The 13,797-nt window shown below is 41.1% G+C and overlaps 1 protein-coding gene across 1 annotated transcript in view; it reads right to left on the bottom strand.

The window, feature by feature from the left end:
• The window catches only part of LOC122814935, a 548,294-nt gene that overhangs the window by 256,156 nt on the left and 278,341 nt on the right, over positions 1–13,797 (bottom strand). The window contains exon 8 of the mRNA XM_044087196.1: positions 3,845–3,945. Within this exon, the coding sequence (XP_043943131.1) occupies positions 3,845–3,945 (101 nt within the window). The remainder of the gene's footprint in view (positions 1–3,844; positions 3,946–13,797) is intronic.

Here is a 13,797-nt window from a genome sequence, read left to right as displayed (position 1 = left end):
TTTGTAAAAGAGTCTGAAGAAGCCTTTGGCGAAAGCGCTTACTCAATGGAATAAAAGTTTTTTATATGCACTTGAGTGCATCATCGTACTTTAAATTTTATTATTTGCAACATTTTATTGCCATCAGAGGATCACGCACAAGGTGTTTGGTTTACAGAGTAAATATTAAGCAACAAAGACAAAGCCAATTGAGGAAAGAAATAATCCAACAAAAAATGTCACAGGATTAAGGAAAGAAAAATTAGCAAGAGAACAAATTATACATACAAAAGCATAAAAAAGCACACATTAATATAGAATCAGAAGAATAAAAACAAGCAACATATACTGATTCTGATGACTTTGAAACTCCAAAAAAGTTAATGAGACATCTGATAGTGAAAAATAATTATATCAGTCAAAGAGCAGAAGAAATGAAAGAAACTTTGGAAAAATGGAAAATTAAGTCATCTATAAGAAAAACATGATAAAAGAAACAAGAAATCCAGAAAAGAATACACCACAGAAGATGTCAACCTATATACAGAGAGAAATACACATAAAAAACAAAAACAGAAAGAATAACCTGGACTATCATGCTCAGTAACTAGGTATGAACTAAAATGATTAAGAAAAAGGAACTAGTTCATCTTTAAACAACACATCTGCAATTTATCCTGCACAGGTTTCTTATGTCAAGGCAAGATTCTCTTTTGTACATTAAAAAAATCAAAAACTTGCCACAACCACTAATACTGCTACTGCTTAGAATGTAAAATCACGTTCACTCCCTTTGTTAAACCACTTGCATACTGCAGTGTCTATAAACTTCTACTAAACATTTCTGTTAACTCTAACTTTCAATCATTTGTTTGGCTCTTCAGACAAACACAAAACTGTATTTCAATTGAAGCACAACGTTATCACTTTACCCTTGTATTCTTGTCCTCATAAATGTAACTGTTGGATAGAATTCTTAACAAACACCAGTAGAGATTACTGGTCTAAATCTGGAAAGAGGCACATATAGATCTCCCATTCTCTAAATTCTTGTACATTCTTTCAACAACTCATGATTCTACAGAATATATATTTTTGCAGCTCATAAGGTAGCAACAGCTGTGATACCACCATCTCTTATATACATTTCTGCCCTAATAAAGTAGAAGATAGTTATCCCACCTTATGGGAGTGCTCGAATATATGAATCTGTACAAGTCACTTGACAGTGCTCTGGAACAACAAGGAAACTGGTGTAGGTGAACATTATTCAAGGTCTGTATTTTTGCCAAGGTGCAGTGATCTCTAAGAATAATAAAGTCAATGGGATGTGGAGGTGATGCTACCCATATGTGAGACAGAAGACCTGTGACAGTCAGGCATGACTTCAAAGAAAGTAGGAGAGTGCCACTGAATCAAGAGAGGTGACAACAAGTGTCGAGATGGTGGGACCCCATATAGAAAATGGGAAAAAGGGTGTTGAGGATGTAGTACGTTTTACAAGGTACTGTTAAGAATATGTATTACATGCTTTCTTGCAAGGGCCACGCTGTCAAAACTCCACAGCCCTTCTTAAATCAGTGCAAGAAAAAAAAAAGAGTTGCACTATTGTTCCATGACCAAAACTGCACTGATTCCCCTGAATTAGAAACTTAGTTAATGGTAAAAGTCTCTGTTTCACAGAAGTATGACTTTTCTATTAAAAACAAATAAAAAAAAATGCGCACTTACACACACACGCACGCACGCACACGCACACGCACACGCACACACACACATACACATGCACACGCACACGCGCACACACACACACACACACACACACACACACACACACACACACACACACACACACACACACACACACCTTACCTGGGTCCGGAAAGCACTCCATTCAAAGCTGTAATCCATCTCACACACCTGGAAAGTACTCCATTCTCTCAGCAAAGGGTCCAGAAAGCTGTAATCCATCTCGCAGCACTATCCAACTCCATTCTACTCACAGCAAACCCGCGCTCTATGTAACGCTTCCCTGCAGGAGAACTTACCTCACTCCTGATTGGTCCTGCACGCGCATCCCTGCTTACCTCTCTCCCGATTGGTCCTGTATGCGGCTCAAGCAGTCCGGAGCTCCTCTCTTCTGTGCGGTCGTCTACCGCACAGCATCTTGGGCATCTGTGGGGCAGAAAATACCTTCTCTGCATCTGGACTGCCTGAGTGGCAGCCAGAGTTCGCAGAGATTCCTGGGCATCTGTGGGGCAGGGCAGTGTGTTCGCGCATGTGTGGCAGCCGGTACTCCATGAAAATAGAAAAATACATATTTTTAAAGTTTATGTTTAATGTTTTTATTTCTTTTTATTTCTAGGTGGGAGGGCTGCAGTCCTGCAGACCAATAGCACAAGCCGCCCCTGCATTTACCCTATTTACCTTTCTAATTATCAAAGCACTATTACATTGGAAGCTATGACATTGCTATTAATCTGGAGTGTACTGTGTTGTTACTACTTTGGAAGCTATGATACTGCTACTAATTTGTAACCTGTTATATTGTTACTACTTTGGAACCTATGATATTGCTACTGCTTTAGAACACTAACATATTAAACTGCTTTTAACATTTACTGACTTTGTATTGTATTTTAACTCACTGTAAGATGTTTAACATGCCAGATGTGTTTGTTTTTGTATGTTTGTATGTAACTATTAAATGTTTTACTAAATTGTTTTATTAAATGGTTTTAATGGCTTGTCTGTGTACTTAATAAAGGATTTTCGACTGGAAACAGACTGCCTGCCTTGCTTGGAATACTTTCGAAATACTTAGTAATTCTGTACAATTATATATTTTTTATTATTATTATTATTATTTTTTTTACTTAAGACGAGTTTAAGTTCGCTACTTCTACTACTTTTGTCTGATCTGATTAATATACAGTGATTAACTAGAGATATATGGACTGATAATCTTCCACACAGAAGTTTCTTACACTGTTTTGTTTTTGGACCCACTACACTTGCTTAGTGGGTTACTTTGAGACTTTGGGGATACCACAGAGATTACTTGTTTTTTTTTTATTAAATGTTTTACCTGAGATAATTTGCCTAATTATCTTGCTACTCTGCTATGATGCACTTATAAATGTTTTATGTTTATGGAGAACTGCTAACTGCAGTGCTATGTGCTTCACTTTGTTAATCTGTCAGCTAAACATCACACCTGGTCAGGTAAGGTACTGTAGCTCTGTTTCAGCATTGTGGGAATTTACTCAGCCAATGAACCTTTTTCAAAAAGTGCAACTATGACAGAAAGTAAACAGACTGAATTACATTAACCGCCACTAGTTTTTTTTAACACTGAATACTGACAAGTGTAGCTTGTATCTTATTCTAACAATGTCTCAGCTTTAGGTACTGCTGCTTTTGATAATAAACAAACTCACTATTTAGTGGCTGGTCTAAAGATGTACATTTTTCCAAATTTTTCAGCTACATTTCTGATGTAGAATTTTCATATCAGTTCAAGCTTTATCTTTTACTTGTTCCTTTCATATTTATTCACATCTGTATACAAACACAATAAAGGAATATTTTTCTTCTGCACCTTACAGCAGTGCCCCATGTCTTTCCTTATACAAGAAATTAATAGCATATAATAGCATTGATCCAAAATTTCTGGACATCACCAGTCCTGTGTTTTCTTATATGTGGCAATAGTGACTAAAAAAGAATTAGATTTAACTTTTAGAATATGAAATATCCACAACTGACAATGTCAGTTCAAAAATATTAACAGCATGCTTTGTAGCGCTTGCTTAGTTAGCACATTTACACCATTGAAATATCTAGAGAGGATGGTGTAATTTACCTTTCCTTTTAAAAGCTGCATGAATCTCTCAAAGTGTGAATTTTTGGTGCAGCTGTGTAGTCTTCCCACATTACTTAATGTTTCAGAATACTTTTGATTATCTGCAAGAAAAGAGGAAATAATCTATTGTGAACCATGACATGGCAGTATGCAAATACGCAGAATGAAATGTATTGCGTGCAAGAGCTCTGTGACATAAGGAATTATCAAACAAAACGGGCTAAATTTGACATTTAGTCTCGAGTAAACAAGCCTGCAGTAATTTCCTGTTAGGATCCTTTATTTAAGAAAAGTAAACAATCACAGTAAATGCATTTCAAGGAAAATGCTAGTTGATCTGAGCATTAAACGGTTACCTCTGCCATTTAAGTCACGCTATCTGTACACCGTAGAAATTAGGTGCTACTACATTTATGTTTGGAAGAAAGTATATGTAAATACCTCATAAAACTCCATGCTTATTAATCAACACATTCTTGAAAATGGTTTTCATATTACCAAGTCATGGTGCAATAAATAACTGTCCAAGAACTGCTTATAAGGATTTCAAATACTAAGGTAAATATAACAGCCCATCCAGAGCTCTTCAAACTTTAAACAAATCCTACAGTGGGGAATATGACTAATCTTTGACACTGTTTCTGCACCATTAAACTTCTTACTAATATACAAAATCTTCTAAAACAAATGAGCACTATCCTTCAGTTCTGACAACATTTATAAATGACAGTATTCCCACAACCACATAAGGGTTACATCAGGTTGAGAAGAGCATTTAGATCTGCAGGCCTTTGACACATACAAAAGCCAATACAATTATTTAGTTGCATTAGATTATGAAAGAAACTCATACTAAAAGACATCCTGAAATGTACCTAAACATTAGATGTTAGTAATTATTACTGCAGGCCACTTTCATTTGACACCAAAATGTACTAAGTGCAGTCAGAAGCTCACAAATACTGGTTGAAAGTTATATCTTACATCTGTAATTAAGTTGTGAAATACAACAAAGGGATACGGCACTGCAAGTAGAAAATTATCACAGTGAAGTTCTCCTAACCAAGTAGAAACAGACTAAATAGGCCAGCATTGAGAAATGTTATATATAAGGGACATAAACTCTCCACAGCTGCCCATTCAGAGGGCAGTGTCCCTTGCATACATTACTAGAAAAGTTAAATAGGACTCTACATAACCTGTGGGCAAGTTGTGGTCTCTGTAAATATTAGCCCATGTATCCTGCCAGCTTGACCAAATGGGGTTTAATGATTCATGCACCATTTGAGTTTTGAATACTATAATAAAATACCACAAAACACCAACATTAAGTAATATATGATGACATATAACTATTAAAATACACTAAAGAAGCATAGAAAGGAGTGCTTAAAATCATATATATTTAGGAAAAACCTGAAGGAATGTAAAAATGTGCTGTATAGCAGGGGTTGAAAAGCTTTTTAAAACAAATAATGACGCCGGATTCAACATCACTAATGTATTTTTATTTTATTTAACATTTCTTAACCAGGAAAGTCCAACTTGGGAGGAAGCCAATTTTCAGCAAAGGCCCGGGAAGAAACACTCCAGATGCATGTCTTTGTAACATGGGAGGAAAGCAGAGCACCTGGAGGAAACCCACACGAAAACAGGGAGGACATGCAGACTCTGCACAGAAGACATCCTAGCTAACAATTGAACCAGAGAACTTCTTGTTGTAAGGTGACAACGCTACTGCTGCACCACTGCACCATCCCAATAACTTGCTTATAACACCAGTAGATGAAGGCAGATATGGTACTGCAGATTTGCCATGAAAATGAAAAATGTCTGTCCTTTCAGAAGTGGGAGAAGAATCACTTGCTGTAAATATAACAGATAGAGAAGTGAGCCAATAATTGATATCATGGCATACCAGGGCAAGTAGGAAAAGTGCCATGCATAATATGGTAAGACACAAATGGAATTTGGAAAATAAGATAGCATTAGAAGGCATGATACATGAATGTGGTGTAAGGAACTCAGTGTGTGAAACTATGGTGTCTTAATATGGAAATATAATACAGCAAAAAAATGCATTGATGGCACAGTGCATGTGTGGGTGGCAGATAGAGCCATAATAGTATAACCTAGAAACAAGCATTGTTTCTGGAACTCTCTCTCTCACACACACACACACACACACACACACACACACACACACACACACACACACACACACACAATCAAATATAGTTGAAATAAAAAAAGAATCACGAGACATACTACAAATGGTCAGTCTACTATTATGAATAGAATAAGGTGGTACATCAGCATCATGGAGTGCGTGTTGAAGGGGATGAATGAGATATGGTCATCTGTAATAGAATGGACAACAGTATATAGTTACCACATAGATAAAGCACTATACTATCCAAAAAAAAATAATGCCAGTCATCGAGATTCTGTGCAACCCAACCTCATGCATGCCTGTACATGGTAAATGCCAGTATCAAACCATTGCTTACTGTCCACTCCAGATCCTTAAGGGAAGCAAAGTGAGCTCCATACTTGAGCTACACTATGAATCTGCCACTGCAAGTGCACTACTTGTATATATTAAGTGCGTGTATAGATATCTCTTAGTGATATCATTGCTTTGAGCAAGTACAATGCTGATACTTTGTGGATAAAGATGCCCTCCTATGTGTTTGGAAGTCAGCTACAAAACCACCGCAATAACATATGAAAAAGTATGTTAATTCTGTACAGCTTGTATCTGGATGCAGAATTGCCAGATACTGTATCTATAAATGTGAAGACTGGTAGAGAAGGGTGAAGGCTGCCAGTGTAGTCAAATAGAATTTGGTACATAATTTTATCATTTATAAATACTGTGAAATGTTGAACTTAAAACAGTGTGGCAACATTGCCCTCTGCTGTAAAGAAAGCTAAGTCAAGCATTTCTTGTTGGTCCTTTGAAATTAAAATTATTTCATGAGTGCCTTTGATGTTTATAAGTCGGGTTCAGTCCGGCTAGATGAAGGCTTCCTGCCTACTGTTTTAAGGCTAAAGTTAATGACCAGGATTTACATGTGGAATGTCCTTTATTGCTCTGTGTAAAAGAATGTAAATGCAGTTTCTGTCAGCCTGGGAACACCAGGAAAGTGTGACATGATGTAATGTTTTAGCAGAACTGCAGTTTCAATTTAAACAGTGAGAACCAGAGATTATGAAGCATTTTTGTCTGACTATCCAACTCACAGCACTGCCTATTGCTCTATGTAAGTAAGTTATTTTAGAAGTGTGTTTTCTTGTAGATATCTAGAAACTAGAAATATTAGACTAAGTATTTTTCAGTGATGTCAAAACTGTACTACTGATTTATTTTAAGTATTTCTGTGTGATCTCTGAACTTTTGACTAGTACTGTATAGTAGAAAGTATTGTCTTATGGTTTTAATTATTTATTATTAAATATTTTAAAACCTTTTAACTGTGGCTGGTTTTGTGTAGAGATAAGTTAAGCTCTAGAGTACATTGCATGTGTATAAGGATCCTGTACCAGGTCACTCTAATAAGCCTTGAGACTGTTTAGTCATACTACCAATTGGATAATAATATTGCACAGTAAAAATTGGACACGCTTTTAAGTGCCTTTGAGTAGCTGATAATTATTAGCTGGATGGTGGCAGAGTACTACCATATAGTCTGGGTAAAAAGGGCATAGCTGGAGAACCTGTGTCAGCCTTCCCCAGAAGTGTCTGTGTGGTTGTGTAAACTCTTATGTCAAAGTGTGTGCATGTGTGTCAGCTACTTGGGCAGGGACACAAAGCACTGGTTGGACAGAGAGGGTGCTGAAGATCTTAGCTTGCCCAGCTAGGCTGAGATCTGAACCCTATAGCTGTGCCAGTGGGGAGTCTTATTGGGAACCTGGGGAGCAAGGGAGCGACCAGCCCTGGACTGACTGTGATTTTGTTTCTGTGTGCTCTTAAGGGAAATTGCACTTTACTGTGTGTATTTGTTATCCTTTCCTCATATATGAGATGCCCTCTCTGGTGTTAGTGGTGAGGATTGAGGCTCCCTGACTGCTGGGCCAGGGCACAGGCATCACATATTAATTGGTGGCAGTGGTGGGATATCCACATCACATATTAATTAGTTGACCAATACTAATTGGCTTGTAGTGGTGTGGGTAGACTGAATCCTGTAGCTTGTGTACTGTGAGCTTTGAAAGTGTTTTGTACTCTAAAACAGCCACGCAGTGAATACTCAGAGTTCAGATCACAATTATTTTATTTCTTTTGTTAGTTTAGTTAGTCAGAGTGAGTAGGCAGCATGTCAGCAGAGGAGTATGGAAATCTGGCAAGGAGCCAGCTGGTGGAGATGTGCCAGGCTACTGGACTGGTACATGGAAACCTGACTAAGGCAGACCTGATTGCAGCCTTGGTTACAGCTGCATCAGAAAACAGCAACCAGGAGGGCAATCAGACTGGCAGTGGAGATATAATTCCCTCGGAGAATGGACAGCTCAACCTTTCTGCAGTGGAATAAAAAATCCAGCTGGAGCTAAAGAGACTTGAGTTGGAGGCCAGGCGTGTGGAATTAGAAGCAAATAAGAGACTGTGACATTTGCAGGCTGAGGAGAATGAGAAACTGTTACATCTGCAAGCTGAGGAACAAGAGAGGCAGAGGCAGCATGACAAGGAGATGCTGACTCTTCGTCAGAGTCATGGAGGTAATGGGGAAGGGAGTAAAGGGAGTAACTGGACCCCAGAAGCACAAAAGGTCAGTAAATGTCTTCCATAGTTTAAAGAGGGGGATCATTTTGATAGTTTCATTCATATGTTTGAGAGGGTATGTAAACAGTATGAAGTTGACCAAGGGCTCTGGGTACGGTTCCTGACCCTCTTACTACATGGTAAAGCTGCAACTGTTCTGTCCAAAATGTTTGACCTTACATGTTTTGATTATACTGCTGTAAAAAATAGTCTTTTAGAACTGTTTAAGCTAACACCTGAAATGTATAGGAAAAAGTTTTGTGAGCATAGACACAAGGCAGATGAAAGTGTGTGTGAATATCTTGCTGAATTGAGCACTTATTTCCATAGGTGGGTGAGTGGATGTCAGGTCACCACTTTTGAAGGGCTGGCAGACCTTTTGGTGAGGGAACAAGCCCTTAGCACTTTGCCTGAGGACATGAAGATCTGGTTAGCTGTCAATGTGCTACTTCAGATGAGCTGGGGAAGAAGGGAGACCTAAACCTGCAAGCAGGGCAGCCCTGCATAGGAAGGGGACCTCCAGTACTGCTCATGGGTCTAAAGGAACCCATGGTGGGCAGCACAGACTGCCCCAAAAGAATCTGCCAGTAGCAGGGGAAGCCACCAGTCCAGGTACACATCCAGGACCTAGGGAGAAAAGTTTTGAATGCAACCAGTGGGGCCATGTGGCATACAGATGTCCATGGAGGCAAGGTGGGGAACCAAAGGTGAGGGAGCCAGTAAGTGAGAAAGACAAAATGCCAATAGTAGGTTGTCTTGAGACAACAGGGGTACTAAACTACCATCCTGCAGATGTCCTGAGAGGGAAGGATTTGGATGGGGCAGTACCATGTACTTATGCATTTACATGCAGTCAGGCTAGGAGCCAAGCATGTGGGTCTGGTAGCCTGGGGGAGACCCAGACAGACTGCATACTTGCAGCCAGGACTGGTGAGGTGGTTACTTCAGGGAGGGAGCTACTCTGTAGCAGTGAGACTGAATGTGAGCCACAGCTGCTTATGGGTACTGATGGTCCCTTGGACAGAGTGACTGCAAAGGTAGAGGTGAGAAGTAGTACCCAGGCTGGCAGTGAGGCACCACTGTCAGAGGATGCCAGACTTCCTGTGGAAGGGGAGCTGGAAGGGTTACAAGGACAGACTTGAGACAGGCTCAGCTCTCAGACCCTACAATACAAGGCCTGAGGCAGGCAGCTAGGGAGACACCTGATTCTCAAGGAAAGGGGGAATCTGTAAACTGGGACAAATTACTATACAGAGAGTGGACCCCTGAGGGAGGGCTAGAAGGTGAGAGGGTACAGCAGTTGGTAGTGCCTAGAGCCTACCATTTGGCTCTTCTAGCCATCACCCATGATATTCCCTTTGCAGGTCATATGGGCATAAAACGTACAAAGAGGCGTATTATGCAGAACTTCTATTAGCCTGGAATTTCTAGAGATGTACCAGGGTACTGCAGGACCTGTGAGCAGTGACAAAAGGTAGGCAAAGTAGGAGACAAGGTGAGAGCTTCTTTGATGCCTTTGCCTGTGACTGAGGAGCCATTTCAGAGGGTAGCTATGGATATTGTGGGTCCTTTGAGTACCCCAAGTTCCACAGGGAAAACGTATATCATAGTGGTAGTGGATTATGCTATACGATACCCTGAGGTAGTGGCTTTGTCCTCCATTGAGGTAGAGAAGGTGGCAAATTCTTTGTTAGAGATTTTCAGCAGGATAGGTTTCCCAAAAGAAATACTGTCTAACAGCGGTGCCAATTTCATGTCAGACCTGCTGGCTTGTCTGTAGAAGTCCTGTGGGGTGAAGCACATGAAGACCAGCCCCTACCATCCCCAGACTAATGGTCTTATTGAGAGGTTAAACTCTACAATCAAGTCCATGCTACGGGCATTTAGAGATCAGTTTAAGAGGGAGTGGGACAAATATTTTCCCCATCTGTTTCTTTGCTTACAGAGTGGTTCCCCAGGAATCCACAGGTTTTTCACCCTTTGAGTTGCTGTATGGGCATAGGGTGAGGGGCCTCTAGATTTAATTCGAGATGAGTGGGAAGGTGAGTGCAAGTCTCACAAGGAGTCTGTTGTGGCATACGTCCTAAACCTCAGGGCGAGGCTCAGGGAACTCATGGGCTTGGCCCAGGAGAACCTGACAGAAGCCCAACAACAGAAAAAAGGTGTGGTATGACAGGAATGCTCGATCTAGAAAGTATGCTGTGGGGCAGCAGGTAATGGTTCTCATTCCTGTCAGACAAACAAGCTGCAAGCAGCTTGGGAGGGACCCTACAAGGTGGTAAGAAAGGTAAGTGATGTTAACTACATGGTGGAACTGCTAGGCAGATGGCAGGGGCACAAATTGTGCCATGTTAACATGATAAAACCTTACCATGATAGGGAGGCCCTTGTGCTGAGCATTTGCAGTGGACTGCAGGAGGAGTCTGAGGGAGATCTGGGGACTAATCTCCTCAGTGAGGTTCAAGCTGACATCTCAGTGGAAGGGGTAGCAATGTCCCAGCAGCTATCTTCTACCCAGGTTCGAGAAATCTGAGCAGTGTTGCAGGATTTTGGGGACATGCTCATTGGGAAAACCAGGATGCACCCACCTAGTGCAGCACCAGGTGGATACAGGACCCCAAAGGCCTATTAGGCAGGCCCCTTGTAGGGTGCCTGAGAGAGTCAGACAGAATCTGAGGGAGGAGGTAAAGGAGATGTTGGAACTAGGGATGATTGAAGAGTCCAACAGTCCCTGGGCCTCCCCAGTGTTGCTGGTGCCAAAGAAGGATGGCAGCACCAGGTTTTGTGTGGACTACAGAAAATTAAATAGTCACACAGAGTCGGATGCGTACCCCATGCCTAGGACAGATGAAGCCCTAGAGCAGCTGGGTGGGGCTAAGTATCTTACAACCATTGATCTTACCAAGGGTTACTGGCAGGTGCCATTGACTCCCAGTGCTAGAGAGAAGTCAGCCTTCATGACCCCTTTCGGCTTGTATGAGTTCACAAAATGCCCTTTGGGATGAAGAATGTCCCAACGACTTTCCAGAGGCTGGTAGATCATATCGTAGCAGGAGCAGGAGGGTTTCCCCTGCCTTACAGAGATGATACTGCTATCTATAGCTATTCCTGGCAAGAGCACCTTCAGCATGTCAGGGGGGTGCTGGGCAGACTACAGAGGGTAGGGTTAACCACTAAGCCGAGCAAATGTCAGGTGGGTAGGGCAGAGGTCTCCTACCTAGGACATAGAGTGGGGAGTGGTAAGATAAGGCCAGAATCTGCCAAAGTGGAAGCTGTTCAGTCATGGCCTGCATCTGTTACTAAAAAGCAGGTGAGGGCATTTTTTAGGGACAGCAGGATACTAAAGAAAGTTCATCCCCAGTTATAGTACCATAGCTGCTCCCCTCACAGACCTGACAAGGAAGATCAGGCCAGATAAGGTAGTGTGGGCCCAGCATGTGAGCAGGCATTCCAGAAACTTAAAGAAGCTTTGGGAGGACCTCCGGTGTTAGCCAGTCCAGATTACAGCAAATCATTTGTTGTGCAGGTGGATGCCTTGAACCATGGGGTGGGGGCTGTACATAGCCAGATTTCTTCAGAGGGAGAAGAGCACCCAGTAGTTTATCTCAGTCGTAGGCTCCAACCCAGGGAGGAATGCTATGCAGCTGTAGAAAAGGAATGTCTAATCATAGTGTGGGCACTGCAGAAACTTCAGCCTTATCTGTATGGAAGAAAATTCACTGTTATGACAGATCACAATCCTCTAACATGGTTGCACAGAGCCAGCCAGCAAAATGCTAAGTTGCTAAGATGGAGCCTGGGGTTGCAAGCATATGATATGTCAGTGCAGCACCGCAGTGGGAGTAGCAATGCCAATGCAGATGGGCTCTCAATACAGGGAATGGGGTAGGTATACTCAGATAGTCCTAACCCTCACAAGCAGCGTTTCTCAAGGGTCACTTGAAAAAACTAGTTGAGTTCTCCGGAAGGGGGGGGGGATGTGAAGACTGGTAGAGATGGGTGAAGGCTGCCAGTCTAGTCAAATAGAATTTGGTACATAATTCTATCATTTGTAAATACTGTGAAATGTTGAACTTGAAACAATGTGGCAACATTGCCCTCTTCTGTAAAGAATGCTAAGTCAAGCATTTCTTGTTCGTCCTTTGATGTTCCAGTCTGGCTAGATGAAGGCTTCCTGCCTACTGTTTTAAGGCTAAAGTTAATGACCAGAATTTACATGTGAAATGTCCTTTATTGCTCTAAGTGTAAAAGAATGTAAATGCAGTTTCTGTCAGCCTGGGAACACCAGGAAAGTGTGACATGATGTAATGTTTTAGCAGAACTGCAGTTTTAATTTAAACAGTGAGAACCAGAAATTATGAAGCATTTTTGTCTGACTATCCAACTCACAGCACTGCCTGTTGCTCTATGTAAGTAAGTTATTTTAGAAGTGTGTTTTCTTGTAGATTAGCTAGAAGCTAGAAATATTGGAATAAGTGTTTTTCTATGAAGTCAGAACTGTACTACTGAATTATTTTAAGTATTTCTCTGTGATCTCTGAACTCTTGACTAGCACTGTATAGTAGAAAGTATTGTCTTGTGGTTTTAATTATTTATTATTAAATATTTTAAAACCTTTTAACTGTGGCTGGTTTTGTGTAGAGATAAGTTAAGCTCTAGAGTACACTGCATGTGTATAAGGATCCTGAACCAGGTCACTCTAATAAGCCTTGAGACTGTTTAGTCATACTACCAATTGGATAATAATATTGCACAGTAATAATTGGACACCCTTTTAAGGGTCTTTGAGTAGCTTATAATTATTAGCTGGGTAGTGGCAGGGTACTACCATATAGTCTGGGTTAAAAGGGGCACAGCTGGAGAACCTGTGCCAGCCTTCCCCAGAAGTGTCTGTGTGGTTGTGTAAACTTATGTCAAAGTATGTGTGTCAGCTACTTGGGCAGGGACACGAAGCACTGGTTTGACAGAGAGGGTGCTGGAGATTTGAGCTTGCCCAGCTAGGCTGAGATCTGGACCCTATAGCTGTGCCAGTGGTGAGTCTTATTGGGGACCTGGGGAGCAAGGGAGCGACCAACCCCAGACTGACTGTGATCTCTGTGTGCTCTTAAGGGAAATTGAACTTTACTGCGTGTATTTTTTATCTTTTCTTCATATATGAGATGCCCTCTCTAGTGTTAATGGTCAGGATCGA

Source organism: Protopterus annectens, chromosome 11.part0, assembly GCF_019279795.1.
Source record: "Protopterus annectens isolate FY-2018-M chromosome 11.part0, PAN1.0, whole genome shotgun sequence".
NCBI classification, from domain to species: domain Eukaryota; kingdom Metazoa; phylum Chordata; order Ceratodontiformes; family Protopteridae; genus Protopterus; species Protopterus annectens.
The sequence above is the reverse complement of the archived record's forward strand: the minus strand, read 5'-3'. Positions and strand labels throughout refer to the sequence as shown.